The following is a 26330-nucleotide window of genomic DNA, read 5'->3' as shown; positions in this document are numbered from 1 at the left end:
GGTTCCAAGTACTCGGGCTTCTGCCGCCGTACGCAGACTACACTACCACATATCCACGCTGGGCAGTGAACTCGTGTCTCCTCCGCCTGCCTCGGGTAGTGTAGCAGCACCTGAAGCCCCGAAACCTGCCTGGCTCCCGTGGGAGGTGGGGGCGGAGTTAAGACAACGCTCTGCCCAGAGGCGTGACCTGGTGGCGGACTCGGCGCGCTGTCTGGCCCCACCCCCAGCTGTGTTCTCAGGCGCGCGCAGCCACAGAGGTTGACGCGATTCGCGCGTCTTCCCGTGAGCGTGCGCGCGCCCGAGTACGTACGTCACCAGCGCCGGCTCCCGAGGGCTGGGCGAGCGGCAACCTGTGTTGCGGAGCGGGAACAGCAGCGACGAGAAAAGGAGCGAACAGGTCGGGGTGCGGCACGCGGACAGAATCCCCCCCACCCTCCGAAGTCCGATAAGATGCGCGACGGGACCTTTCCTCACCACCTGGGAACCCCCGCCCATTGTCCACTGGCCCCGCCCTCTATTGGGCACGCCCTTTGCCCCTTCCACCGCCACTTATTGGCTGTAAGTCACGCCCCTCCTCGATCTTCTGTCCCTATTGACTGCTGTTCTACGTTATCCTCTCGGAGTTTCTTATTGGCGCAGGCCACACCTTCTCATTTGTCACCAGTCTCCGCCTTCAGTCTGGGCTCCTACCCCAACCATCTTTCATTCATTGTGCCTCTAGTGCTGGGTGCTTGGGACATGGGGGTGAATCAGACCCGTCCCTGCTCTCGGGGAGTTAAGGGAATGGTGGGGGGACACGGACCTAGACTCCGATAGTGAAAGCCTAGGTGGCAAAGAAGCCGTCTAGGCACTGGGATTCTCTAAGACGCCGGAAAGTCTTCCAAGAGGAGGTGAGGCCTAAACCGAGCCCTGAAAAATGGTCAGGAGTTTGCTACAGGGAGACATTGGGAGGGCATTTTTGGCAGAAAGACCTGAGATTTGAAACGGGGATATTCTGGTAGTTGTGAAGAGGTAGGTAGAATGAAAGAAGGGGAGATTGGTCCAGGTGGAGGCCTGGAGCCTAGTGAGGAATCTAGAAAAGTGTACAGTTAGGAGTGAAGCTTAAAATATTTTCTAACAGCTGGTCACTAGGCAGAATGAGGGAGATGGGGGGTGGGGGTGGGATCATATCTAGATGGAGAAACAAAGTGCAGGGAAGGAATAATTCCAGTTCTGAGAAGGTCTCTTGGGCAGTTGTTCTGGGTCAGAGAAAACAGGTAACTAATAATCACATACACTCTACTTTAAATGGTTATAACTGCTTCAGAGAACAATGTAAGGAAGGGGAGATTGTAGAGGGAAGGGGAAAGGAAATTCACTATTTTATAGAGATTGTGTTAGGGAAGCTTTCCTAATAACATATTGGTGCAGAAATCTGAGGAAAGAGAGAGTGCCCCTGCAGTTTTATGGAGGAAAGCATTCCAGATGGGACATATTCAGTGTGGGATACTTGTTATATATTCAGGTAAATATGTTGAATTAAGAATTGGCAATACTGGTCTGACGCTTATGGCAGAAGTCTGGGCTGATGTATTTAAAACCATGAGAGTGGATGAAATCACCTAGGTTGTGAGCATAAATGGAGAAGAGGGGAGGTTTCCAAGTCCTTGGTCATTACAGTGTGAAGAGGTCGGGTAGGCAGGGATGCCCAGCAAGGAAGACCAAGAACAAAGAGCCAGGGAGGTAGAACTATGTTTGAGTGTATTTGGGAAGCCAAGTGAAGAAATATTTCCAAAATGAAGTGATTAATTATGTCAATGTGCTGCTGATCAAGATGAAGATCATTGGTGACCTTGGTCAGATCAGTTTTGATGAGAAGTGGAGGACAAAAGCCTAATTAGAGTGCAATTTAAGAGAGAACAGGAAAGAAGGAATTGGAGACTGAGTACAGATGACTTGAGGTGTTGTGAGGTGTTCCTTGTTGAGACAAGCAGCTGGAGGGAGATGCAGTGGAGCTGGAGGAGCATGGAGTCAAATGAGGGCTTTGTTTTTCAAGATGGAGAAATAACAGCATGTGTTTATGCTGATGGAAAGAATCCAGTGGAGAGGAAGAGATTAATGATGTAGGAAAGAGGAGAAATACTGGAATTGTGCACCTGAGCAGGCAAGGGAGTTCAGAGGTTGGAACCTTCAGTCAGTCTGTGGAGAGAGACTGTATGGGGCGGAACCCTGGTACAGAGTCGGGGGTGAGTGCCCCCTCTGGCCTTGGATGACCACTGAAGATGCCTCTGATAGGGGACAGACCACGATTGGCTCGGATTTGCTAAAGAATCCCTCTGCTCCCCACAAACTGATTCTATTCTTGATTGGAACAGATGGCACAGAGCAGGGAGAGCATTCCAGGGGGAGGGGCGAGCATAAACAAGGGGGCACGCAGGCACTCAAACTGACTGAGGCCACAGGGGCTGGAGGGGGTGGGTGGAGCCAGGTGGAAGGGGAGGGGTGAGACTGAGAAAATGCCGTCTGTAGTGAGGTCTCCTCACCCATCATCCCAGCCGCTGAGGCAGCACTGTACCAGCTCCCAGTCTGGGTGGGTACTGAGCACAGGGATGAGAATCATGAGTAGGGGCTCAGGCCTTGCTCTCAGGAGCTCACAGGCTGAGGGGATTCAGGAACCACTAGATGGGCGTGTAAAACTCTTCCTCCTGCTTCCCCAGTCCAGCTTGTTTGGTGAGTCTGCTGGAGGGAATGAACACTGGGGTGCAGGTAAGAAGGCAGCCACCCAGATCCCTGGCAGCAGGCCCTGGGCCCACCAACGGCCTAGCAAAGGCAGTGTAGAGCACAGGGCCTGCTGAGCCTCAGGCCACACCCACTCATGTTGGCCTCCACATGCCCTTCTGTGTCCCCAGAAGTCGACAGTGTGGGGAGTTGGAGTGACCCGGCTGGATGTGACCCCCAGGACAGAATGGTGCTGGACTCAGGGGCTCAGGTGTATGAACAGGCACCCCCTAGCCCACCAGTCAGTCCCTCATCCTTGGGCCATAGGCTGAAGCCCCCAGACCGAGATGGGACACTGCTGTACCCCTGGCCTCGCTCCCTGGCCTTGCCCCTCTCTCTGTCAGCCCCCTCAGCCCTGCAGCCCCGGCCTGAACTGCAGCCCTTCTCAGAACTGCACTTGGGCCACCGTGGCCACATGCGTCGCAGTGAGAGCACTTTCACCATAAATAGTACTGGTCGGCGCGGGGGCAGCACCCAAGGTCGGGCCCCACCTGGACGGGGACGGGACCCAGGTGGGGGTATCCTGCGATCTGCGGCCTCCCTGCCTCACATTGCTAAGACTCGAAAGGATACAGGCCGTGGTGCCAGCAGGAGCCCCTGCATGTTGGTGGCCCTGAGGCCAACCAATATGGACCGTGAACGGGACAAGTTCTTCCAGTCCCATTACACCTACAACCCACAGTTCGAGTACCAGGAGCCCATGCCCATGGCTGTGCTGGAGAAGTACTGTGAGGCCTCTGGACAGTTCATCCATCAGGTCAGTCCAGCCTGCCCACCTCACCCTGGCCCTGACCACCCAAGAGGCCTGGCCTCACCGGCCAATGTGGCCCTGTGTGCAGGCAGTTGGCATCATTGAGGCTGTGCTGGAGAAGTTTGGTACCTATGAACACTTTGAGGCTGCGACTGGAGGCCAGCTGCTGACCAAGTGCCAGATCTGGTCCATTGTGCGCAAATACATGCAGAAGGAGGGCTGTGTTGGGGAGGTGAGCTTGCCTTTCCTGCGAGGCCCCTCTTCTACATGCCCCAACCAGGCTGCCAAGTGGGTGGTGCCAGGCCCATGTCCACGCCTGGCCAACTAGTGACCCCAGGCAAGCCCCTATCCCTGCCTCTGCCCCAGTAAGTTGGGAGCTGGCTCTGAGCAGAGCTGATGAAGGGTGGGTGTCCTGGCTAAGTGTTCAGCCTGGCTGCTCTTGGCATCAGTGGGTCCACCTGTACCCTGGCCCCAGAGCCGGTGGTTATGGCTTAGGATACTGCTGCCTGCAGGTTGTGGTGCAGCTGAGTGAGGACCTGCTGTCCCAGGCAGTGATGATGGTGGAGAACAGCCGACCAACACTGGCCATCAACCTGACTGGAGCCCGTCAATATTGGCTGGAGGGCATGCTGCGGCATGAGATAGGTCAGAGTGGGGGTAGGTGGTTGGGTGGGTAGGGATGAGAGGGGGCTGGGACCTGGGGGGGTGGAGTGAGGGGCCCCAGTAACCCCACCCCTCTCTTTCTCCCCTTCCCTCCGGAGGAGGATGGGCCCTTTCCCTTCATGAGCAGCTACCTCCTCCCTCTGGCTCACAGAGGGAGGCCAGAACATGCCTGCCCACTCTCTGGGCTCACCCTCATCTCTTGCTCTTTTTGGGTATCTTCTCCCTCTACTTCCTCTGATTTCCCTTGACAGTGGGGCAAGACTGTTGAATCCCAAGCAGGCCAGGGGGAGAACCCTGAGAGTCCCATTAGTCCAGCCAAGATGCCGGCTCTCCAGGGTGGTTGGAAGGCCAGATCCTAAGAGTGAAATTGGCTGAGGACACACAGAGCTGGGTTTAGGAGCAGATAGGCCAGCTGGAAAGGAGAGCATTGGAGACTAATTACTATTCCTTTCTCTGTCCCTCCTCATCAAGAATTCTGTTGCTGTGAGCAAAAGGAGGTTTTTGTTGGGGATATCAACATGACTGTCCAAATGGGCACGTAGGATGTGGGGCAAGGGTGGTGTGTGAGTTCCTGCTCCTCTCTAGCGTGGGAGAAGCTGGGGGCAGTATGAGTTTGGGAGAGGAGTGTGTGTGTGTATAGCTCTGAACAAATGACGGAAGACTCTCCCATGTGAGACTCTGGGTACTTGGGTGAGAGTTCACTGAGGAGGGTCTTTCTGCTGCCTGGGGTTGGGTAAGCATGCGTTTGTTTGAGGCAGTGGGTGGGGGCTGGCATGGGGAGAACTTGTGAGAGCTTGAATTTAAGGGCACGAGGATGTTTGAGTCACAGGTTAAAGAACCTGCAGGATGGAGCAGGGCACAGGCCAGCAGGTGGGTCCCCTGGATGCCCCGTCCAATGCTGCCTCCGGCTCACCCTCCCCACAGGCACCCACTACCTGCGGGGAGTGAATAATGCGCGGCAGCCCTGGCACAGCACAGAGGGCCGGCTGCAGTATGGGCTGCGGCCAGCGAACCCCACCGAGGAGGGCCTGGCCAGCCTGCACAGCGTGCTGTTCCGCAAGCAGCCCTTTCTGTGGCGTGCTGCGCTTCTGTACTACACCATCCATCGCGCTGCACGCATGTCCTTCCGCCAGCTCTTCCAGGACCTGGCGTGCTATGTGCAGGATGCTGATGTGCGCTGGGAGTACTGCGTGCGTGCCAAGCGTGGCCAGACAGACACCTCGCTGCCCGGTGGGTGCCCTCATGTGGGCGTGGCAGGGTGTGAGGGGAGCAAAGGTAGGGCTTCAGGCCTAGGGGCTCAAAGCTCTCCTTTGCCCACAGGCTGCTTCAGCAAGGATCAGGTGTACCTGGATGGCATCGTGCACATTCTGCGGCACCGTCGGACCATCGATTTCCCACTGCTGACCTCCCTGGGCAAGGTGAGGGGCCTTCAGAGATCCCAGCTAGCTCTCCCCATCAATGCAGTCAGTATTCCCTGAGTCTCTGATTGGTGCCTGACTGAAGACTGGGTGCCAGACTTCCCTGGTGGCAGAATAGTGGACAGAGGTGAGCACAGAAGATGAAATGACAGTCTAGCAGCCAAAAGCAGGTACTTAACCTGGCCCACAGGTGTGTGACTGCATCTTAAAGGAGGTGAGTATTCAGACCAAGGGAAGTCAGGAAGACCTGGGGAAGGAGGCTGGAGAATTGACCCCAGAGACCAAGTCTCTGGCCCTGGGTATTTGTGTCAGGTTGAGGAAGGTGGATTTCATCAGATGCAATGGGGAATCAATCAGGAGCTTTAAGCAGAGAAGTGGTATGAATGTTTGATTTACAGGGCTCCCTCTGGATGTCATAGGGGAGATGGATGGAGAGAGGTGCCTAGGGAAGGGAGTGGTGGGGGAGGGAGAGACCATCATTCCGAACACTAATGCAGAATTGATGGTGGTCTGGCCTAAGCCAGCAGGGGCCAGGTGGAGAGGCAGGGGGCAAGCTGGAGAGAGCTCTTCAGAGAGTGGAATCCCTTTAACTCAGTGGCCACTCTGAGTGGAGGGTCAGATTCCAGGCCGCTTCCCTGGAAGCTGACCTATGTAGCTGTAAGGAGGGTGAGGCTGACACGTAAGCTGGCACTCAGGATTTGGTGTTGGGTGTGGGGTCAGAACTGAGCCTCAGGGTGCATAACATTGGGAGTGGATCTAGAGGGGAGAAAGAGAAGTTCCAGGAGCAAGGACAGTGAGCTGTTGATAGAGAGATGGGACCAGCTGTCTGGAAGCCAGGGTGCTCTGCCTACTACTGAGGCACAGCTTCCTTCCTCTAGGTATCCTATGAGGATGTGGACCACCTGCGGCCCCATGGGGTCCTGGACAATACCCGGGTACCCCACTTCATGCAGGACTTGGCGCGCTACCAGCAGCAGCTGGAACACATCATGGCCACCAATCGGCTGGATGAGGCAGAGCTAGGCCGCCTGCTGCCTGACTGATGCTGGTTGAGGGCTAAAGACAAAGATTCTGGATAGAAGGTTATAGATAAGCTCCAGAACATGAAGCTGGCTGCTCTGTTTCCACAGCCTGGGTGTTTCTTGTTGAACTGGGGGCACAGGAGCCTTCCAGGAGGGAGGAATGGCAACATCAGGGGAGTTGTGTCCCTTGGTAGCCTCCCTGGGGCCTTAGAAGCAGCAGCACTATGAATGTCAGGCAAACTTGAGTCTGCCCTTCTGCCTCCAGTTCTCAATGTTGAGCAGAGGGGAAGCTTGGGGGCAGGAAGGAAGCTGAGCATGGGTGGGGATGGGGGTTGGTTTGGGAGTAGAAACTTGTTTTTGTATGAGATGACTTTGGGTGTCTGCATAATTCAGGCTCCCTTCCCCCACGTGGCCCCTTGGTGCTCCTTCAGCTTTCGTGCTGTCTACCTCTCACTGGGTCTTGGTGGGGGGCACCCTTCTCCTGGGGTGATTGCCTGAGCCTGAGGTCCTGGCTTTCATAGAGATTCAAGGGGTAGTGGAGACCCAGTTGGGCTGGGGTGTGCTTTCCAGCATTTTGCCTCTCCCACTGGTCACATATTTATTCCCTATTTATATGCTCTACTTTTGGGGCTGGGAGGCAGCAGCTCCTGAAGGTTCCATGGAGGGACCAGGGCTCCTCTGGAAGGCACTGACTGTTCCTAGCCCCACTGTCATCACACCTAGGCACACGCACACAGTCTTAGGCTGTGTGAGTGGAGCCCAAGGGCTCACCTGGCCCTGCTCCCACCCCTCCACTGGCCTGTGCTGTTCCTGTCTTTGCTCACACCCTCACAGCTGTTCTCTGGCAGAGGCTGACATAGCCTGGTAGCAGCCCTATCAAGCCTGAGGGGGACACCCTAGCTGGTGTCCCAAGTCCTGAGCACCTCCTGGACCAGGAGAGTTGTTGCTTCCAGTTTCACCTCAGACTCAGTTGTGTGACATGGACCCAGGCCCACTCCCACTCTTGGCCTTAGTTTTCCCATATGTGAAACCAAGAAATGGAGCTGGGAAGCCCCTATTCATTTAGTCAGTGAACATGTATAGAGCACCTTCTCTGTGCCAGTTACTGGTCAGAACCCTCATTGAGCTCCCAGTCCAGAGAGAAGCCAATTAAAACAATTACGATGAAGTGTGTGGGCTCTGTCTACTCAAGATCTCGTCCTCTTTCTCTCTACTAATTTTACTTCCCTACGCTGTGTGCTCAAGCCCTCCCAAAGTGAAGAGAAGTCCTCTGCCCTGGCTCTGTGCATCAGGCCCAGGGGCTTACATGGGGTAGGACTAGTGACTACACAATCCCCTGAATTGTTCATGAGGGTAAAAGGGCCCAGGTGTTGTAGCCCTTATCCCTCTGGGAGCCTGGGTGTGGGGTCTCCAAGGATGCAGCTTGAGATATTGAGGACAGAATGAGGCTGAGGACTGAGCAGTGGGGCACAGGGCTGCCCAGGTCACTAGGACTCAGAGGCAGGGATCCATACCCTGTTCCTGGGCAAAGAACCAAAATCACAGAGCAAGCCCAAGCCAACCCTCCCAAGTTTATTCACTTGCAGTGATACTGGGCCAGATCGAGCCTTAGTGGTTTGCAACTGGCCTGGACGGGATCCTAGGTCCTATCCAGCTTGGGTGGAGAGCAGCCTGTCAGTGCTCTGGCATTCAGGAATCTAGAGATGAAAGGAGGAAAGTGGCCAGTCAGGTGGGTTCTGCCTTCCGGACAGCCAGGCACAGAGTTTGGGCAACCTCATACCTTCAGATTCGTCCCCAGCCTCGCAGTCGGGCTCTGGCTCTGGGTCGGGCTCCTGTTCAAGTTCAGGCTCTGGTTCTGGATCCATTTGGGGTTCCAACTCCGTGTCAATCTCTTCAGAAGCCTCAGTTTCCAGCTCTGGCTCGGGCTCCTCGAGAGTTCCGGATTGCCCTGCCTCGGAGCCCTCAGGACCCCTAGCATCGTCGTGGTCCGAAGCTCTGGGCATCCGGGGACATGCAGTTCCAGAGCCGAGTGCCTCAGGCTTCCAGTGGCCTGGGCATGGAGGGTCGTAGCTGCGTTCCCGGTAGCCTGTAGTGGTGGTGGGAGTGTCTCGGGCTTAATTTACACCTCTGCACACGCCCATCTTTCGGGGAGACCCGGGGCCGGGTCTCTACAGGCCACGCCCCTTGCTGGCATAGGCCCCGCCCCCCGCGCTCACCAGTGCTCACGTGCTGCCAGTCCCAGGTGGGGTCCGGTGCGCGTGTGGCACGCTGGGCGCAGAGCAGCAGCTCCTGGCAGGCCGCCTCACCCTTGCTCTGCACTAGAAGCAGCAGGCGGCGAACCCTGCGCTCAGCATCAGGCAGTTCGTCCAATGCCTCGTATTCGGGCCCGGTGAGCACACCACGCGCCAGCAGCGCGTCCAGCAGCAGCCCGGAGTCCACCTGCAGCGTTTCTACCAGGCGTTTTCGCTCGCGGTCGATCGTCTCTGACGGGCGCTCCTGAGCATTACCCATGGTTGGGGCTGCATGAGGGAGGGGGGGAGAGAGAGAGTGGAGGCCTGGGCTCTCCTGCCCTTGATCTTTCTTCCAGGGTTCCAGTGAGCGCACGTGGCTGGGATCTAAATTCACCTTCACCCCGGCAGCCAGATAGCTCCGCAGCACCGGACTCCTTGTGCTCCTGCCTACCCAGAACTTCTTTCTAGTCTCCTCCTCAGGCTTCTTCCGTCCCTAAATAATCAGCTATGGCTCTCCTCTTCTCTCTCCCAGGAACCTATCTTCTATGAACGCTCTCCCAAGTCGGGACTTCTCTCCTGAATTAGCCAGTCCCCCACCCCCCACTGCCGCCACACACACATCGTCACCAGCTGATGCCGCATACAGAACTAGTTTATTCAAACTAATTTCTCTCCCAGCCTGCTTTCCAGCTATAACGGGCAGAAAGACCTACAATTGGTCCCAATACCCCACACTCATCTTACAGTCAAGTCCTTTCCAGTCTGTCTGCTGAATATTTGTCATCCTCACCACTTACTTAGTCTAGTCTTTTATCTCCAGCTTGAACCCTGGAGAGCCCAGAATCCCCTCTGCACCCAAAGTACATAGTGCTGAGAGCCTGAGGTCCATCTTTCCAGGACAGGCCCTGCCCCTGCCCCCCCTTACACCACCATGTTGCAACCCCAACATGGACCATGAGTGTTCCAAAGGCAGACTGGTTCGTTCTCCTTATGCAACCCAGTGAACAGCATGTACTCTCACCACACTGACATCGCTGCACTGTACACATGGACCCTCTGCCCGCTTCAGCAGTCTTCCCAAGACTGTCCTCCCAATCACGGGGGCAGAAAGGGAGAGGGGACAGAACCTGCTCTGTACAGGTGTAAGGGAGGTGCCTAAATTGGATTGGCCCCTCTCACTCCTTCCCAAGTTATTTTTATGTTAGATTCCTCCCCTAATTAGTCCAAGCCCTGCCCCTTGTCCTGTCTGCGGTGCAGAGACCCCAGCTAGTCTGGGACCTCCCTCTGAGAGTTTATATAGCTCAGAAGTTATACCGAGACCAGTCCTTCAAGGGCCACAGGCCAGGTCCTTCCGAAACACCAGGCGGCTCCAGGTGCGAGGTATGGAGAGGGGTTTGGGACCATCTTGCCACCTCGCTGCCCAGACTCTTTCACTAGGACACTAGGTCTGTGGGAAACTGAGGGAGCCCTTGCGCATGTGCGACAGCCGGTTTTTCCCGTCCCCCCCGCCCCCGCCCCGTCTCCCCCGCCCCCGCCCCGTCTCCCCTCCACCCAGCCCCAGAGCTGGAGTTCTGCGGAGGGGCGGAGCTCACAGACCTTCGAGCGCAGCTTGTGGTGGTGGGGCGCGGATTCTGCTCAATCTGTTTCTACCCCCGCCCCCAGCTGGGTCAGGTGGGGGGGCCCCGGTCCGATTCGTTCCGGGAAGCCCCACTCACTGGTAGAGCTTCTGCGCGGCAGATGACGACGCAGAAAGGACACCGCCGGGTGGGGGTGGGGGCAGCAGCTGTGGCGGGGGCGGGACGGCCAGGGCTGCTGGGAACCGGGAGGGGTTGCGGGACGGATTCGTTCTTGAGGACGTCAGGAGACTAACCGCATTGGCCGCGCACCGCCTGTGCTTGTATAAGTAGTCAACTTTTTCATCCCACTCCGGGAGCACCAGAGGAGATGCGAAGAGAGCAGTTCGGCTCGCGGCCCCGAGTATCCAGCGCCCACTCTGGGCCTGGCAATTTCCAGGCCTATCCTCTCGTCGACCCCTCTCTGCCTGCCACAGATAAGGCTCAGAGAACGAGGCCCGCTACCCAGGATCATAGCGGATGCACTGTGACCTCAGGAACCCTTGATTCTCGGAAGTTACAGTGGCCACTCGCAGCCCTGGATCTGGGCCCGGGAGATGAGGGCCTAAGCAGAATTAACGGCTGGCTCCCCAAGCACCTCCACTCTCCAGGGGTTCCTCCATTAAACCCTAGGATCTGGGCGCTTTTGCAAATGCAAAGCACACCTCCTCCCCACCACCACCCATGACTTTAGGGCTCCCTGATCTGTAGAGAAAAGAGGCCAGAAACACACACACACAAAACTGCGGTTTATGTGCAGGGCTCGGTAATGGAGAGGGGTTGCAAAACTTAAGGGGCTTTTGCTCCGCCTTTGCAAAGGGGCACCAGGAAGCAGAGAAAGGCGTGCTGCTGCAGGTCAGCCCCCTCAGCCAGGCTGGCTTCAGAGTAGAGCAGGTCTCATGCGGAGAGATTGGCCCCAGGGCCCAGGTAGGAAGCCCGGCTCTCTGGGGCGTTGTAAATGGTTAAAGCTCCCGGCAGGCAGAGGGCTGGGCCTCCCAAAGCTGCTTGGACATCCAGCAGGAGTGGTGCTCCAAGAGTGGAGTCCTTCCCTACAAGGAGTGGGGCTGTGCTCAGCTGGGAGAAACCTGTCTCCTGCCTTTCTTTGGGGAAGAAGAGCCTTACCTGCCCTGCCCTGTGGTCAGTTAGGATGAAACATCCATTCTTAACCTCCCCACTCTCACCCAGTAGTGACGGGATGGGTGGCTTAGTAGCTCTCTAAAGGGCAGCCTGAGTTTTGGGGATTTCCCTCCAAACTCCCCAGCCCAACCAATTGTGTTAGCTCACCAGTCAGGGCCTTCCCCAGGTCTTGAGTCACCACAACCATTATTACCTGAGACTGGAGAATTTAACCCCTTGATCGTCAGCTCAGTCTCACCCCTCTCTGGAACCAAGGGCTGCATCTGCATGGGGGAACCCTGGGAGCTGAGGAGGAGAGCTGGGCTTTGGGAGAGAACAGCCATGGACCAAAGGGTTTGCCCAACCCACCCCCATCTTACCAGGGACAGCTCCATGTCCAAGTCCATTAGCGACCATTCTCGCCCTTGGAGGCTGGGGCTTAGCACCTGGGAGGAGCTCTGTGTCAATGGTGCCCTCCCAGTCTGTACACACAGCTGGACCCCACTGAGCCCCATATCCCTACCCTGCTGAAGGTACTCACATCCAGTGTCCCTGTAGGCTCCACACTTTCAGGGGAGGTCTGAAGCAGCACTGGAGGCAGCAGACTCTCTGGGCTCCGGACCCCCCTCCCCAGGCCCAGAGGTCCCCTGTGCAAAGAGAACTGATGTTGGCTCACCCTCAAGGAACCTGGATACATCAGGATTTAAACCTGACAACAATTACAACATGCTAGGAAGGACCTCCCACATAGAGGAGTATGTAGAGAATGCTTCTGCCTCCTACCTTTGGCCTGATGTTTGGATTATGGCACTGAGGTCTTGGGATATGTCCCCTTCCTATGCAGCTGCCAATACCAGTGGTTCTTAAACTACTCTGTACTTTACAGTCACCCCAATGAACTCGTTTAAATGCAGATTCCTGAGCCCTACCAGAGATGCTGATTGACCTGATGGGAATTTCTACTTTCTGGGGGACTTTGATGCTGGTACTTCTTAAAGCAACTTTGAGAAGACAGGTCCTATTGTTAAGTACTCAACCTCCCTCCCCACCACCAAGGGGCAGACAAGGCTGGAAGTTTGGAGGGCTAGTTAGCGCTGGTCTATCTGCGAAAGTGGCTCAGTCAAGAATGGGCTCTTTGCTCACCTGTCAGGTACTTCCCTGAGACCCTTTTGTTCAGGCTGTTGGGCGCTGCTGGGCCCTTCAGGGCTGAAGCTCCCTTTCCCTTCCAGGATGGCCTGCACCACAGCCACAGGCAGTTGAGGGGGGGCTGTCACGCATAAGTCACACTCGGTTGGGGCCAGGGCCAGCCCGGCCTCACCTTCCCCTCCTGGGCTGGCTGGCTCTTCCTTGAGCAGTGCCAGGCCTTTCTCCCTGCACCAGAGAAAAGCTTCAACCAGACCCTGGCACTGACCTTTCCTCCTCCCCTCCCAACCATCTGGGCTGCCAGGCTCCCCAGACAGCAACCCCTGTCCTCTTTACCTCTTGCCACCACTGGAGGGAGAATCTTCATCAGGGGATGGAGAATCTTCACTGATGTCAGATATAATAGGGCCTCTGGCCCTGTGACGGTTGCTGAGGCCCAGTGTGGTTTCTGGGAGGGGCTGAAAGTAGAAACCTAGGCTCAATCCTTCACCTTAAACCACAGGGAGAACCAGAACCCAAACAGTACCCACATGGACCAGGTCTAGGACAAGGTTTGAGAGGGGAAGCTCAGTCTATGCTGGGGAGCCTGGTCTGGTCAGGTGGAAAGCTGGCTTCTATCTTTTGGGAAAAGGAATAGGCTCTCCACAGGCCCAGCTGTGCCCTAGAGAAGGGAGGGGCAACAAAAACCTACCGACTGGGTAAAGTAGGGGTCCTGCAGGAGGGTACCAGGTAGATGGCAGGTGTTGAATTTGGCTGGTGTTGGGCATGAGCTCCCCTCATCCAGCACCAGGGATCTGTGCAGGGGGTGGGGCAGGTTCCTGTGCATGCCCCTCCGCCTGCACCTCCCTCCCACAGGCCCCAGCAGCCAAGTCAGCAGAGCTGAGGCCTGTTGCCAGGGCATCAGTCACATGCTGGAGGCAGAATGGGCTCCTCCCAGATAAAGAGGCCCTTTGGGGGTAGAGAGGGGTGGGAGGGAGTATGGTTTGAGCCCTAGACCCCCTGCTGTTTGGAGGGTTTGGGATGAAAGGGAAGGGGCTGCCAGGGTAGAAATTTCCCTCAAATTTGCTTCCTGGTACAGAGGGATCTTGGAGTAGGGTACTTGATGGTGGAGTTGAGGGGAGAGGGGGAAAGTCCTGGAAGAGGGCTCTTGGGGAGATGGCCATGGGGTGAGGAAAGCTATAGTCAGGGGAGCAATGTAGATTCCAGGTGAAGAAGTTCCTGTGTGGGGCCTCTGGCAGGGAGGGGTCTGGAAAGGGGTGGGGATGGGGAGCAGTGGGTATCCCTGGCTTTTTCTCACAGTTTTCTCTTAGCTGCTGTACTGCCAGACCCCGCCTGAAGTGGTCCAAAGAGGCACTGGATCAGCTGAAGAGGAAGCAAAGGATTAATTACTTTAGGCCTTGCCCCCATCCTAACATGGCACTTCCAGATGTGTCTGAGGGCTGGGGGAGGAGGTGGTATTCAGGAATGGGAGAGGGAAGTGGGGTAGGAGGAGAGGAACACCTTGCCAATGACCCGGTGCTGCTGACTGTGGCTCTGCTGGAGAGTCACCACCTCCCTCCATAAGATCTCGTTCTGCCTGGGGGAAGGTGGGGGGAGTGTGCTGAAGCATCTGGAAGTTCGCCCAGTCACCACCCCGCCCACTACACAGAGTGGCAGGCCTGAACCCACAACCTCTGGGCTGATTATCCATCGATAGAGAGCAGAGTTCCCCAGCTCAGCCCATTTGTCTGGATGGAGGTTCCAAGGCAAGAGAGAAGGAGCTGCCTAGAACCACCCGGCGGCCAGTGTCCTCTGGCCCGGATCCTCTTCCCACCTCCCCGCCCTCCTTTGCCCCCTCCTCCGCACTGCCTGAGCTCCCGCAGCCGCGCCTCGGTGCTCTCCTGCACTCCCCGCAAAGAGTGCACCTCTCCCAGCAGCCGGCCCATGTCCTCCGGGCGCCAGCGGCCGTCATCGCTGCGCAGCGCAGGCACCTGCAGTAGGAGGCACCATCATGTCAGCATCGCACAGAACCCGGCCAGACGTCCCCAAACCTCCTTCCACTCGGGTTTGCTGGTTCCCGCAGGCGCCCCTACCTTGCGCCGCACGCGTTCCAGTAGTTGCTCACGGCCGCGCACGAAGCTTGGGTGCTGGAACTCAACGTAGTCGCGCTCAGGCCTGAGCAGGCCGCCCTGTTCGATGCTCACTACCTTCCGGAAGCCATCTAGGGAGTAGGGAGTGGAGGAGTAAATTGCCCCATTCCTGCGCATCAGGTCACCCACACCTGCTTCCCTCCCAGCACTAGGGACTCACACATGTTGAGTTGCCGCACAAAGCTCGCCATGTTGCTGTGCTTGAAGTATTGGGGCAGCACTTCCTTGGCGAAGCGGCTCTGGTCGCTTACGAGGAAACTGGTCCCGCTCTGCCGAGAACGCCGCCCGCCCACCCACCCACCATGCGGGCGGAGACCAGACGGCTTCGTGAGCGGTGCCCGCCCACGGACAGGCGCGCGCTCTGGCGCGCGCGCACACACACTCGCACTCACTCTGGGACCGTGCCTACTGTTCATGGGGACATGGGACGAGGCCAGGCCAGAACCAGCTCGGAGGCTTAGCCTGGGGGGACCACAGTGAATCCCTACCCCAACCCGACCCAGACTCAGTAGTGGTTATCAGGAGGAGTAGAGGCCAGACCTGGGTTCCAGCCCCAGATGGGTCCCAGACCCGCGAGGAGACTAAGAACTACAATCAGACTCAGCTTTTCCATTTTTCTGACCTCTCTTTCCCGATCTGTCTGATGGGATGCGGTGGGAACTAAAAGACCTCTAACATCCCTCGGGCTCTAGGTCTTCAGAAGGTGTCTACCCTTTCCTCCGCCCTGAGGAAGTTGTCTCACTCCCATGTCACACACCCCCTCCAAAGCAAATCACCCTGGACGGCTGGATCGAGGGACCCACAAGCCTTGTTCCAGGTGGGGTTTGGTGGGAATGGATGTTCACTGATACGGAGGGATCCCGGGGACCACTGAGGGAGTCGAGGGGCCCCAGCCCTCACCGGGCTCCAGCGGATAAGGTGGTCGGTGCCCGGGTCACCCACCAGCGCCCACAACTTGCCGAGGAAGGCGGGCACGGGGCTGGGGCCCGGCTCCGTGGGCAGCGCGGCTGAAGCTTCCTGCATGGCGCAGTCTCATACCCGTTAAGCGCTCGGGCCGGCTGCCGCGAGCTCGTCAAAGCCGCAGAAAGTGCTGCGCTTGCCGCCCGCCCCGCCCTACTCCGCCTCCCGGCTCCAGGTCAGGTGGGGGCCACGTGCGAACTCACGGGGCGGGGCTCGGATCGCGGCTGAGATTGCTTTGTGTGGGGACAAGTGCGGTGGGAAAGGTGACCTAGGTTTGAGTTCCACCCTTTTCAGGCCCTCCGTTTCCTTTGTTCTTTGGGAGAAATCGCCCGTGCGCACCGTGGTGTGGGCCGGGAGAGTCCTAGAAGGTGATGGCCGTGGGCACAGTGATGCTCGGGGTAGAGAGTGCAGATAGGAGGGGGTGGGGAGGAAAGAATCTGGCACTCTGTCGCCGAATTCTGCGGCGTTGTCATTCCAAGTTTGCGGAGTGTCCCGCCCCTTGTCCCCATCAACTGCGTCAGTACAATGGACCTTGATATCTTTCTCCCACCCCAGCCCGGACGGCTCTTCGGGACTCAGGAATCCCCCGTCTCACCCTTCAGAGCCGACCCCGTCTTTCACAAGATGCAGAGCTACTGCAGGATTTATTTCACACTCACCCCTGAAGCCCAGCCTGCGCCTGTGCCTTCCCTTCCCCCACGCCGCGCGGCCGCGGAGCTAGCGCTGCGTTTGCAGAGGAATGGGGTTAGAGGAGGATGACACAGCACAGTGTGGACGGCGGGCGTCTGCAGATGTTGAGAGCACTGAGTGGACACAGGGCGACCCAGGCTGGTCCCAACGCCATCCACAGGCCCCAATCCCTGCAAGGTACAAAAGGCAACAGAGTCCTGAAGGATCAGGCAGGCAGCAGGTGTGCTCCTGGGCAAACTCACTGAGCATCTCAAGGCCATGCGTCTGCTTGAATGGGCGGGGATTGCCCCATCCCGCACACTAGCGTGGGCCGCCAAGGATGTGGCTCCCGCGTTAGTTTGAGAGTGTAGCTGCGCAGGCGCGGGCAATGTGCGTGGAAGGCGTGCAGCACGGAGGGTCGCACCACGCAGAAGCAGTGCACTTCGCGCAGGCCCACGCAGCGCGCCGCAAGTAATTCCAGCGTGTCGTCCAGTTGGGTGGAGGCGGCGGCGCGCACCTCGAGTATGCGCAAGGTTGCGGCATAGTGGCACGCTGCAAACCGCACCGAGCCTACAGTGTCCCCAGAGAGGCTGAGGTGCAGTGCAGCCACTGGAACAGAAGGCTGCAGTATCCGCATCACGCTCTCAGAAGGCAGGGCCGGCTCCAGCTCCAGTTCCACCGCAAGTCCGGGGTGGCGGGAGCGCAATTCGATCCACGCTTCGTCGGGCAGGGTGGGCGCGCGGGCATCCTCGGGGCAGGCGCACCGCAGGGCCAGGAGAACAAAAGGCTCACGGTCGGGTGCCGCCAGCGCCTTGAGGGCGGTATGCGACAGGCTGGCCAGGTGCAGTCCGAGGGCGCAGAGGCGCGGGCAGGCCTTTAGGAGCTCCAGCACGGATTCAGGCCCCACACTGCCCACCAAAGTACGGTTGTTCAGGAAAAGGCTGCGCAGTTCGGGGCAGCAGTGTGCCGTCTGCAGGACCAACGCATCGTCCAGCGTGAAGGGCAAGAGCCGCAGGTCGAGGTGGTGCAACGTGCGGGAAGCCCGACAGATGGCGTGCACGGCCTGCAGGACGTCGAGTCCCGCATCGAAGAGTGGCTTCTCTCCGTGGCACTCTAGACGCAGGCTTCGAAGCCCTGGGTCACTAACGCAGCCCGCCAGTGCGGTCAGCAATTCGGTTGCCGCCTGTCGGCTCTGCACCCTCGACGGTTCAAATTCCAGCCGTAAGTTGTGAACATGGTTCAGGCAGGCGGACAGATACGGTGACAGCATGTCTTTTAGTTCACAGTCGCAACTTAAGAGCGGTGGAGAAAAGGCATCAGCAGTGTCCCCGAGACCGGTAGAGACATACCTACCAACACACCTCCCTGTCCCGACCTTGCCTCGTTGCCCCAAGGTAGCCGCTGATAATAGGGAAATCCCACCCTATTCAGTTAGAAGACTTAAGATACATCTGCCACAAGTTGAAAACCCAGCAGGAAAATCTAATGATAATTTAGGAACTACACTTTCTCAACGGTCTCTAAAGAGACGGGATGTGGCTTCTGGTACTGAGAAGTTCACATTCTGCCCCTGCCAATCCTTAGCTGAGTGACCTGCAGGGAGTGATTAAATCTCTGTACCTCAATTTCCTTCCTATCTGTGCAATGGAGATAATACTACTACTACCTATCTATCACATACGGTTTTCATGAGGAATAAGTTGATAGATGTAAGGCACTTATAACAATGGTAATAGGAGGTCAATTAAATGTTGGTAATGATCAAGTTTTTAAATATGGTTAGAGTCACTGAATCTCTCCAACCCCCGACTCCAAGGAGAGAGGAGAAGGCCTGAGGGCCACATGAGGCAGAAGGAAGAAGAGCCGGCTCACCTGATGTTCGTGTCATGCCACACGGCGCTGCAGGTGGCAGCAGTAGCCCAGGCTATGCAGACCCTGGCTGCAGCAGCTCGGTCCCTCAGGGGCAGGTAACGGAAAATTAGCGCTAGCACCTCCTCTGGCAGTTGCTCTCCAGGCTCAGCCATGGTCTGGTGTTGGGTGAGCTGCTCCTGCCTGGAGAGACAGGGTCAGGAACTGCTACATAATTTGAAGAGCCCAGTGTAAAATGAAAATGAGGGGTTCTTTGCTGAAAACTTAATTTCAAGACGGTGACAGCAGAGCATTTAACCAAATTATTAAACCAAGCATGGGGCCCTGTGCAACTGCACAGGTCTCAGACCCATTGAGTTGGCTCTGAATGTCCAAAGAATTTCTGATTCTCCTTTAAACTACACTCTCACTTGTTGAACAAATCCGCATTTTATGCTTATTAGAGGAACGCAATCACAATATATTTGCAAAGTCGATAAAGCAGAATGCCTGATTTGGGGAGGATGTTACTAGATCTTCCAGTTATTAAAGTCTTCCCCGGACAAGCTGGAGGGCAGCTGCACGGGCCTCTACTCCGAATAACTCCGCCCTCCCCTACAGCTCAGAGAGCTCCCATCGTCTCCCCCTCCCCATACAAACAGCCCAGACTGGTCTCCCAGGGGTCATTGAACTGCTTCCCTCCCAATTTTGACCCTGACTACTAGGGAAGGACTGGGCTCAAGCTCCGCCTTGAGAGCCATTGAACCTAGGGCTTCTCAGAAGGCAGAGGACATAAGAATCAGTGGGACATTTGTTCACAATATACGGATTCCACGGCCCCACCTACTAAATCAGGATCTCTGGAAGAGTAAGGCCCAGGAATCTGAATTTCAGCAAGCACCTTTTGACTGCACAGGTCCCAAGTTGAGAAACCCAGGCTCCCTCAGTCGCCAGAAAGTGAGGAACGGGTTATATGACGGGAGCACTAGAGAATACTTAAAAATGGCCGGGTTCACAAACCAAGCAGGAAGCAGGGGCGCTCGGGTGGGGCACAGCTGAATTCGCCTTGAGAGGGGCCATCTCTAGGCGAAGACATCCTGGGTGCTTCCAATGAAAGGCCGGCTGGGCGGAGAAAAGCTTGGGGGCCCTGGGTTCAAGTTCTGGTCCTGACGCCCTGAGCAGCCCAAGCTCCCGTTGCGCAGTTTAAGGTAGGCTGGAATTACGCACACCCACTTCAAAGCGCGGCTTTTGTGGAAAGTGTGCGTCCTCTTTGAAGTTGCCAATTTTAAGGTTCTTGAAGGTTGTCCTACACAACGCTACACACCACTTGCCGGTCAAGTTTTCTGTTTCATCATATTTTCCTGGCTAACGGTTCCTGCTAGAATTTACGCCTCGTGTATTCTAGGGCTTTCAGATAACTTCTGCCAGGCCTCAGCCTTGGATCCACTGTTACTCAGTTCTGAGTGTCAGGGAGTAGCAGACATCAGAGATCATCGAGCTTGACCCCCGAGAAGGCACCCGAAAATTCTGGTCCCCAGGGGGCGCTCCTTCGTTGATCCGTGCTCCGCCGGAGGAAGCGGGGCAGTTCTCACCCGGTGCCCCCTGGCCTCGTAAGAGCTGCCAGTCCTTTAAGTACCTCCTTCCTGCCGTCTAACTTCAGGCGCCATTGTCTTACCTGCTCAGCGGACCAGTGGGCTTTCCCTAAAGGCTGGGGCCTGCGGCGGCGGACAATGGGCGGGAAGGAGTCGCGGGGAGCCGGGGCAGCGGGACACCGAGGCGGACGGGGCGGCTCGGCCTGGGGTACCGCCCCTCCGCTCCGCGCACACCCGGAAGCAGAGTGAGTCCCGTGGAGCCAGGCGGGCGTGGAAATCCAGGCCGGGCCGAAGCGGCCAGGTTAGTGCAGAGGATGGGTGGGTTTCCAGCTGACAGCGAGAGCAGAGGCGAATCCTCGCTTAGGGGGGTGGGGGCGGAACTGTTGTCACGGCTGCCTGGACCAGTGGCGGTGGAGGCCTAATGGGCTGTTTCCATGGAAGGCGGGAGAGAGGTACGGGCTCTGGCCTCCGCAGGTTTTTTGTTCCACTAGGGGCTTTCGAGGGGTTGCAGGACCCTGCGGGTGAGAGGAGGGGCGGGGCTGGTTCTGAAGGGATCTGTGAGCATAGACCCCTTGCCTGCCCCAGCCAGTTGCACGTGCGAAACCCCAGCCCCAGCAGGAACTCCCGCCGAGAGCTCGGGAGCGCCGCAGCTGAGTATGGGGTGCGCTTGGTGGGATGTGGGGAATCGCCGGCTTTCCGACTTTGAGGGGCCACGCCCTCAGACCGTCGCTGCCAACCCCGCCGGAGGTGGGGTTGTCCGGGGACTGTTAATGGGGCGCTGCGCCAGCCTGGACCCTGGTAGTAGGGACGTTATTTTCTTGAGTCGGTACCCCCGTGTTCCTCATAGCCTCAGCCCAGCTAAGAGTTCCCAGGACCCACCCTGGCCCAGACCCAAGAGGGGCGGACTCGGGGTGGGTGGGACACGGGGCTTTCCAAGAAGGGGCTTCTGTGCTAGGACTCGTAGGAAGGAGTTCCCAAGGGGACAGCGGGAACCAAGGATCGGGCCTCTTCTCAATCCTGTTACCTGACTCTCTCGACCTCTAGCCTGTCGGACCTGCTGGACTTTCTCCCATTAGTCTAGTCCCCTTCTCCGATGCTTCCAGTGCCTCCCTCCCCCCGCAGGCCTTACGGGCAAACTCTGGCCCCCTCCCAACCCCACTTCCACCCCTTGGGATGAGACCACATCCATCTGGTCATCATCCTGAAGTCGGGGGGCTAAGAAGATGCAAAAGAGGAAATGTTTTGAGGGCAGGTTCCCACACAATCCTACCCTTTTTTTGGCTGCTTCTCCAGAATTCTCTACTTGTCTCCCGACTGCTCTTGATCCCAGTTGTCACCTACAGAATCTCGGTTTTTTTTCCTTTCTAAGAAAAACAAAATTCTCTTGCCTTTTAATACAAAGGAAATGTGTCTATTTTACATAAAGTAGTATTGCTGAATACAATGAAAATAATCCCCACTCCCACCGCTAGGTAAACAATGTTAACTTCCTGTTAATTTCCAGACTGTTGTCTTGGGTTAATACACAAGTATTATGTTTTCTACCAAAAGGCTGTGGTGTGTTGGGGGGCAGGGGTGCTCAGAAGTCATGTCCTCTGTGCTCAGATCCAGGGTGGGACCATTACCAGCTATCATTTCTCTTGCGAAGTCTGCATGATGCTGGAGAACCTTGCGCATTTACTGTCCCAGCTATGGCTCTCAGGTTAGGGTCTGATCTGAAACACAGCCTCTGCTTTGGGCTCATGATCCCTTCACCTTCCCCAGCAATGTCCAAGACTGTGGTCCTGCCTCCTCTTGGCAACCCTCATCTGAGATTCCCTATCCCTTATGCAAATGGATGCCAGCTGGGGCAAATCCCATCTGTCTTGCCCAGAGCAGTGAGGTCTAGGGTGCTCACAACCGGGGCTCAGCAACTGTCCTAGCCCACCATGTGTAAATGAAGACCAGAGAGTAAAGAAGTGTGACTGGTGAGGCAGGAGGTGGTATCTTGGGCCTAGTTTCTAGTAGAAGGGTAGGATGTTGCCTTGGGTGAGGTGGGGAGGAAGGTTCCCCATCTGAAGAGGGTCAGTGCAGTGGCTCCCTGGCTGGGAATTTTGCCCTTTGGTCTAGGACTAGGGATTCTCTCCAAAGATAGATGGAGGTACTAGCGCTAAAAGGCTGTCTAGACAGGGAAGGAACCTGTAATAGAACAATTTGACAAGAACTCAGCTCCAAGGACAAAAAGGAATGATTTAGCACACATACCTGGAAAGTCCAGGGTGCAGCTAGGGGGCATAGTATGGTTAAGAATGTACCTCTCCCATCTCTCGGCTCTAGATTCTTCTATGAGTTTCATTCTCAGCCAGGTTCTTCCCAGGCAGTTGGCAGAGGAGACCAGCCCTTCCTTCCAGCTCAGCCCAGGAAGAGAAACTAGTGCCTCTTTCCTAATTGGCCCAACCAAAGTTGCAGATTGATTCTGATTGGTCTAACTTGAATCCACCCAACTCTAATTTCAGAATGGTGAATGGAATATGCAGATTGGCCAGGTTAGTTTCACATGCCCACACCTGAAGCTAGGGAGTGGAGCCAGCCCTTCCAACAGGCACAGGGGTCGAGAAACGGGAAGAGGACCCAATCGGGATTATGGGAGGGAATCTGGGCAGGTCCAAACTGTAGGTGTGCTCTGAAATGAAGCCAGGAGATACAGTAGGAATGCAGGTGAGAAAACCTAAGGGAAACTGTAGCCCACAGGGATCCTGGGGGCTCAAGTTTAAGCTGAGGGCATAGCAGGACATGAGTCCTGTTGGCTGTGGGACATTGGCACCATCCAGGATGAAAATATCTTCTGTCAGCTTTGGTAAGAGAGATCCTGCCTGAAGAAGGGGCAAAACTTCTCTTCTCTCCTGCAAGACTAGTATCTCTCCTCTCCCACTACTGTGACCCTGGGCTTTTCCTGAGAAGGCAGTGGAGGGGATTCCTTACTGCAAGGCTGGGCTAGGCTGGGCTGTACAGAACCAGAAGCACAGGGCTGCCTATGGGATAATGAACTTAACATCAAAAGTGTAGTGTGCCAGCTGTATGGGGTTGGAGTGCTGGGTTGGAGGTGATCTGGATGTCTGATTATCCATGTCTCCAAAGGCAAGATGACAGTTGAGCCAAAAGGGCTCGAGAAGTGGGTGGGCAGCGCCTACCTGTTTGTGGAGTCCTCACTGGATAAGGTAGTTCTCTCGGATGCCTATGCTCACCCTCAACAGAAGATGGCGGTATACAGGGCTCTCAGGACTGCACTGGCAGGTGCGTGGGTAGGTGGGCCACTTGGAGAGGGAGGGGTGGCCTGAGGCCTTTGCCGGGCGGGATCAGGGGCGGAGACCCCACCTCCTCAACAATGGGCCTGTGCTTAACCACCGCATTACTTGGTTGCAGAGGTTCTGTCTTCTCTGTTTATGCACATGTGCCCTTGAGTGTAGAAATATGTCCCCGTGTCAGTACGATCTACCTATGTGTGCACTAATGTCCCTCTGCTTGATGTACCCCCCACCCCCCACTCCGTAGACCAGTTGGCTCACTGCTTCTACTAATCACACATCTCTCTCTTCTTTTCCTCTCACTGCAGCACTCCTTGCCCAAGACCCACTCCCCAGTACCTACCTTTAGGGTCCCCCTTTCCCATCTCAGGGCAGAGGCCACAGGAGACAAGCCGTTTGGGGGATTACCCTAGAGCAGTGAAAGCCCCTTTCATTCTGGGGTCAGTGGGAGCTGCACTTGATGGGACCGAATTCCTGAGACCTCTCGCCCTTCTGCTGCCCTGCCGGCTGCCTACCTACACGGTTTGGCAACTGTTCCTCTGCTGTGAAGTCTCTCCCTACGTCCATTTGCCCACCCTCATTTGGGGTTTCAGGGATTGGGCTGGGGTGGCAGCCACCCCCATCGTAGGGTGCTCCTTCTGATATGTCCTGGCCTTCATATATGTTGTTGCTGTCTGCATCCCATTTTGTTTGCCAACTAGGGGCTTTAGGGTAAAAATAACCCCGAGTCCCCAAGGTCTGGGGATGGGGAGGGGGTCTGATTGCGGGCTTCACCCCTTCTTCGGTCCCTTGGAGAATGAGCCCGCATGGGACCGCCTGGCACCTGACTGCCCGTCTCCTCAGAGATCGGCGGGAGCCCCGACGTGCCACAGATGCTCAAGATCCACCGCAACGACCCGCAGCTGATTGTGCAGCTGCGTTTTTGCGGGCGTCAGCTCTGCGGCCGCTTCCTCCGCGCCTACCGCGAGGGGGCGCTGCACGCCGTGCTGCAAGGGTGCTTGGCAGCGGTGCTTGCCCTGCGCTCGGTGCCCTTGCAACTGGAGCTGCGCGCCGGCGCGGAACGGCTGGACGCCTTGCTGGCGGATGAGGAACGCTGTTTGAGTTGTATCTTCGCTCAGAAGGTGCGGCCGGGCTGGTGCCAGGGTGGGACGGGACGGGTATCCACGGCTAAGATTGCCACCGACGCTGCATTCCCCTCCCCAGCCCGACCGGCTCCGCGACGAGGAACTCGCTGAGCTGGAGGATGCATTCCAGAGTCTGACGTGCAGCTCGGGCAGCCAGGGCGGCGACGTGGAGGTCGCTCCGGCCCCCACTCCATCAGAAAAGCCACCGTCATCCGGCCAGACTTTTCTGTTCCAGGGTCAGCCCGTAGGTGAGGCGTGCGCGGAGAGGCGGAGAGAGGCCGGGTCACCGGGACGATGGGGTTTAGGGAGGAGCAAGGTCTGGGTGGGGCAGCAGTAGGGCGGGGATGAAAGGGTACCGGTCTGCGGTGCCAGCTCACTCCACTTTCCATTCCCTCCAACAGTGAACCGACCGCTGAGCCTGCAGGACCAACAGACGTTTGCGCGCTCAGTGGGCCTTAAATGGCGCAAGGTGGGGCGCTCCCTGCAGCGCGGCTGTCCTGCCCTGCGGGACCCGGCGCTCGACTCACTGGCCTATGAGTATGAGCGCGAAGGGCTGTACGAGCAGGCGTTCCAGCTGCTGCGGCGCTTCGTGCAGGCCGAGGGCCGCCGCGCCACGCTGCAGCGCCTAGTGGAGGCGCTCGAGGAGAACGAGCTTACCAGCCTGGCAGAGAACTTGCTGGGCCTGGTGAATCCCGATGGCGGCCTGGCCTAGGCTGGGTACCATAGAAAGGGGCGGTCAGCCAGTTGCCCAGGGTTTGGAGCACCTAGATGACCCTAGGGTCCCGTTTGCTGCTACTTATGACCTCCTGTCCATCCACGCGATTCTGAGACCAAAATTAGAACCCCACTTAGCTGAACTGCTGGAGCTTCTGGGCAGACTTGACTACCTTCTCCAGGAGATGGACAAACACCCACGGGTGCCTATTGAGGTGCCATTAGGGATTCAGTTGTAGATACTAAGATAGAGACAGAGTGGGTGACCTGCCACGGAGGTCTGCCTCACCTTCTCCCACCCCAGAAGAGGGGCTTCTGGCCAGCTCTTACCTCTTCACCCACTGAACAACTACTCACTAAGCACCTGCTGTATCCTAGGAGTCATTTTGGGTTTTGCAAATACTGTGGTGAACACCGTACACAAATCCTGTCTGTCACCAGTTCACACTCAGTGTGGGACTCCAAATATTAAGCAATGGTAATAAAATATTACCTGTTTTGTTTTTGTTTTTATGTGAAAAATACAAGGAGTTGTGGGAGCAGCAAGCAGGGCCCTAACCCAGGTTAAGGGTTAGGCTTCCTGGGAGATTAGTGTGAATAGGGTAAGAGGTTGGGAGTTGAAAGAAGGGCAATATTCTGGGCATTGCCAGTCTCAGGTGATGTCTTGAGGAAGGTGACAGGGAGGATGTTAGAAGAACAAAGTTTACAGTGGCTGGATCTAGAGGTGGGTGGATTTGCAGAGAGACCCATTGGTAAAGGAGGGAAGCAGAAAGATGGGGTCTGGTAAGCCATTTTACAGAGTTTGGATTTTATACTGAGGCCAGTGAGAAGCCCTTAAAGGATTTCAGGATTTAGGACTGGGAGGCTGGTAAGGATGGAGAGAGAGAGAAAGAGAGGAGATGGTGGCTCAGGCTGGGGCTGGGGCAGTGGCAGCAGAGATGGAGAGAAGGGATGAAGCTGAGAGGTGTTTGGGAGGAAGGATAACAGGCCTGATGACACGATGTGGAGTGAGTTGAGAGAGGACCCCAGAGTTTCTGCCTTTGCCAGTTGGATGGAGGATGGGCTGCCTGCTTAGATGGGAGCTCTGGGGGAGGTGAAGTGCTTGCTCTGTTCAAGACAAATTGGGCATGATGTTCCTATAGAACATACAGGGAGAGAGTTTTGAGTTCAGGGAAGAGGGCTAAAGATTCATGGATGGACAGGTGGAAGTAGGTGGGAGTGGGAGTGGGTGGGATCCTGAAGGACACCAACCAGAAAAACAGCTCAAAGAGGAAGGAGGAAAATCAGGTGATTTGG

At 56.7% G+C, this 26330-nt stretch overlaps 5 protein-coding genes across 30 annotated transcripts; 2 read left to right on the top strand and 3 right to left on the bottom strand.

Moving 5' to 3' along the window:
• The first annotated feature begins 263 nt into the window (after nucleotides 1-263).
• MATCAP1 (microtubule associated tyrosine carboxypeptidase 1) lies at nucleotides 264-7779 on the top strand. 8 transcript variants are annotated; one of them, XM_073225399.1, is made up of 8 exons: nucleotides 348-397; nucleotides 2697-2745; nucleotides 2889-3514; nucleotides 3597-3740; nucleotides 4021-4153; nucleotides 5096-5401; nucleotides 5492-5589; nucleotides 6468-7779. In XM_073225399.1, exons 3-8 carry the CDS (start codon nucleotides 2945-2947, stop codon nucleotides 6630-6632), a joined length of 1416 nt encoding a protein of 471 aa, XP_073081500.1. In that variant the 5' UTR covers nucleotides 348-397; nucleotides 2697-2745; nucleotides 2889-2944; the 3' UTR covers nucleotides 6633-7779. The 8 variants fall into 8 exon arrangements, with proteins under 8 accessions (XP_017504708.2, XP_073081500.1, XP_017504710.2 ...); XM_017649216.3 differs by lacking the exon at nucleotides 348-397 and adding an exon at nucleotides 439-558 and having other exon boundaries at nucleotides 4057-4153; XM_017649217.3 differs by lacking the exon at nucleotides 348-397 and adding an exon at nucleotides 439-558.
• Nucleotides 7780-8162: 383 nt separating this feature from the next.
• On the bottom strand, nucleotides 8163-10616 carry NOL3 (nucleolar protein 3). Of its 2 annotated transcripts, none has more exons than XM_037025408.2 (4): nucleotides 10439-10616; nucleotides 8828-9130; nucleotides 8392-8697; nucleotides 8163-8308 (listed from the first exon to the last, which is right to left on the bottom strand). In XM_037025408.2, exons 2-4 carry the CDS (start codon nucleotides 9120-9122, stop codon nucleotides 8301-8303), a joined length of 609 nt encoding a protein of 202 aa, XP_036881303.2. In that variant the 5' UTR covers nucleotides 9123-9130; nucleotides 10439-10616; the 3' UTR covers nucleotides 8163-8300. The 2 variants fall into 2 exon arrangements, with proteins under 2 accessions (XP_036881303.2, XP_017504645.3); XM_017649156.3 differs by lacking the exon at nucleotides 10439-10616 and adding an exon at nucleotides 10157-10298.
• Nucleotides 10617-11189: 573 nt separating this feature from the next.
• On the bottom strand, nucleotides 11190-16411 carry HSF4 (heat shock transcription factor 4). 8 transcript variants are annotated; one of them, XM_073225401.1, is made up of 13 exons: nucleotides 15744-16411; nucleotides 15004-15112; nucleotides 14787-14914; nucleotides 14560-14684; nucleotides 14215-14290; nucleotides 14012-14076; nucleotides 13406-13426; nucleotides 13051-13172; nucleotides 12890-12942; nucleotides 12715-12806; nucleotides 12113-12218; nucleotides 11786-12017; nucleotides 11190-11504 (listed from the first exon to the last, which is right to left on the bottom strand). In XM_073225401.1, the coding sequence occupies exons 1-13, from the start codon at nucleotides 15864-15866 to the stop codon at nucleotides 11353-11355; spliced, it is 1404 nt and encodes a 467-aa protein (XP_073081502.1). In that variant the 5' UTR covers nucleotides 15867-16411; the 3' UTR covers nucleotides 11190-11352. The 8 variants fall into 8 exon arrangements, with proteins under 8 accessions (XP_073081502.1, XP_017504686.1, XP_017504685.1 ...); XM_017649197.3 differs by lacking the exon at nucleotides 12890-12942 and having other exon boundaries at nucleotides 11786-11855; nucleotides 11952-12017; nucleotides 12715-12838; ... (1 more) ...; nucleotides 13406-13508; nucleotides 15744-16407; XM_017649196.3 differs by lacking the exon at nucleotides 12890-12942 and having other exon boundaries at nucleotides 11786-11855; nucleotides 11952-12017; nucleotides 12715-12838; nucleotides 15744-16406.
• Nucleotides 16412-16430: 19 nt separating this feature from the next.
• On the bottom strand, nucleotides 16431-20131 carry FBXL8 (F-box and leucine rich repeat protein 8). 3 transcript variants are annotated; one of them, XM_017649199.3, is made up of 4 exons: nucleotides 19996-20131; nucleotides 18345-18524; nucleotides 16990-17764; nucleotides 16431-16663 (listed from the first exon to the last, which is right to left on the bottom strand). In XM_017649199.3, exons 2-4 carry the CDS (start codon nucleotides 18494-18496, stop codon nucleotides 16448-16450), a joined length of 1143 nt encoding a protein of 380 aa, XP_017504688.2. In that variant the 5' UTR covers nucleotides 18497-18524; nucleotides 19996-20131; the 3' UTR covers nucleotides 16431-16447. The 3 variants fall into 3 exon arrangements, with proteins under 3 accessions (XP_017504688.2, XP_017504687.2, XP_036881300.2); XM_017649198.3 differs by having other exon boundaries at nucleotides 16431-17764; XM_037025405.2 differs by lacking the exon at nucleotides 19996-20131 and adding an exon at nucleotides 19222-19814 and having other exon boundaries at nucleotides 16431-17764.
• On the top strand, nucleotides 20044-25532 carry TRADD (TNFRSF1A associated via death domain). Of its 9 annotated transcripts, none has more exons than XM_017649208.3 (6): nucleotides 20078-20213; nucleotides 22408-22437; nucleotides 23030-23185; nucleotides 24040-24317; nucleotides 24400-24568; nucleotides 24722-25532. In XM_017649208.3, the coding sequence occupies exons 2-6, from the start codon at nucleotides 22416-22418 to the stop codon at nucleotides 25030-25032; spliced, it is 936 nt and encodes a 311-aa protein (XP_017504697.1). In that variant the 5' UTR covers nucleotides 20078-20213; nucleotides 22408-22415; the 3' UTR covers nucleotides 25033-25532. The 9 variants fall into 9 exon arrangements, with proteins under 9 accessions (XP_073081509.1, XP_017504698.1, XP_017504697.1 ...); XM_017649206.3 differs by having other exon boundaries at nucleotides 20081-20213; nucleotides 22258-22437; XM_017649204.3 differs by having other exon boundaries at nucleotides 20082-20213; nucleotides 22254-22437.
• The last annotated feature ends 798 nt before the right edge of the window (nucleotides 25533-26330 follow it).

Source organism: Manis javanica, chromosome 17 (genome assembly GCF_040802235.1).
Source record: "Manis javanica isolate MJ-LG chromosome 17, MJ_LKY, whole genome shotgun sequence".
In the NCBI taxonomy this organism is placed as follows: domain Eukaryota; kingdom Metazoa; phylum Chordata; class Mammalia; order Pholidota; family Manidae; genus Manis; species Manis javanica.
Note: the sequence above shows the minus strand (reverse complement) of the source record. Positions and strands in the feature narration are given on the sequence as shown.

Bases quoted from the DNA above. Each gene is read 5' to 3' on its own strand.
- MATCAP1 (XM_017649217.3), top strand. From the start codon at position 451: ATGCGCGACGGGACCTTTCCTCACCACCTGGGAACCCCCGCCCATTGT. The intron at 2,746-2,888 runs GTAAGAAGGCAG...CTGTGTCCCCAG, and splicing joins GAATGAACACTGGGGTGCAG to AAGTCGACAGTGTGGGGAGT. The intron at 3,741-4,020 runs GTGAGCTTGCCT...TGCTGCCTGCAG, and splicing joins AGGAGGGCTGTGTTGGGGAG to GTTGTGGTGCAGCTGAGTGA.
- NOL3 (XM_037025408.2), bottom strand. From the start codon at position 9,122: ATGGGTAATGCTCAGGAGCGCCCGTCAGAGACGATCGACCGCGAGCGA. The intron at 8,698-8,827 runs GTGAGCGCGGGG...CCACCACTACAG, and splicing joins CTGGCAGCACGTGAGCACTG to GCTACCGGGAACGCAGCTAC.
- HSF4 (XM_017649189.3), bottom strand. From the start codon at position 15,866: ATGCAGGAAGCTTCAGCCGCGCTGCCCACGGAGCCGGGCCCCAGCCCC. The intron at 15,113-15,743 runs GTGAGGGCTGGG...CGTTCTCGGCAG, and splicing joins ACCTTATCCGCTGGAGCCCG to AGCGGGACCAGTTTCCTCGT. The intron at 14,685-14,786 runs GTAGGGGCGCCT...CTCCTACTGCAG, and splicing joins TGGAACGCGTGCGGCGCAAG to GTGCCTGCGCTGCGCAGCGA.
- FBXL8 (XM_017649198.3), bottom strand. From the start codon at position 18,496: ATGGCTGAGCCTGGAGAGCAACTGCCAGAGGAGGTGCTAGCGCTAATT. The intron at 17,765-18,344 runs GTGAGCCGGCTC...ACCGCTCTTAAG, and splicing joins TGGCATGACACGAACATCAG to TTGCGACTGTGAACTAAAAG.
- TRADD (XM_017649201.3), top strand. From the start codon at position 22,685: ATGAGTCCTGTTGGCTGTGGGACATTGGCACCATCCAGGATGAAAATA. The intron at 22,749-23,029 runs GTAAGAGAGATC...ATGTCTCCAAAG, and splicing joins AATATCTTCTGTCAGCTTTG to GCAAGATGACAGTTGAGCCA. The intron at 24,318-24,399 runs GTGCGGCCGGGC...TCCCCTCCCCAG, and splicing joins GTTGTATCTTCGCTCAGAAG to CCCGACCGGCTCCGCGACGA.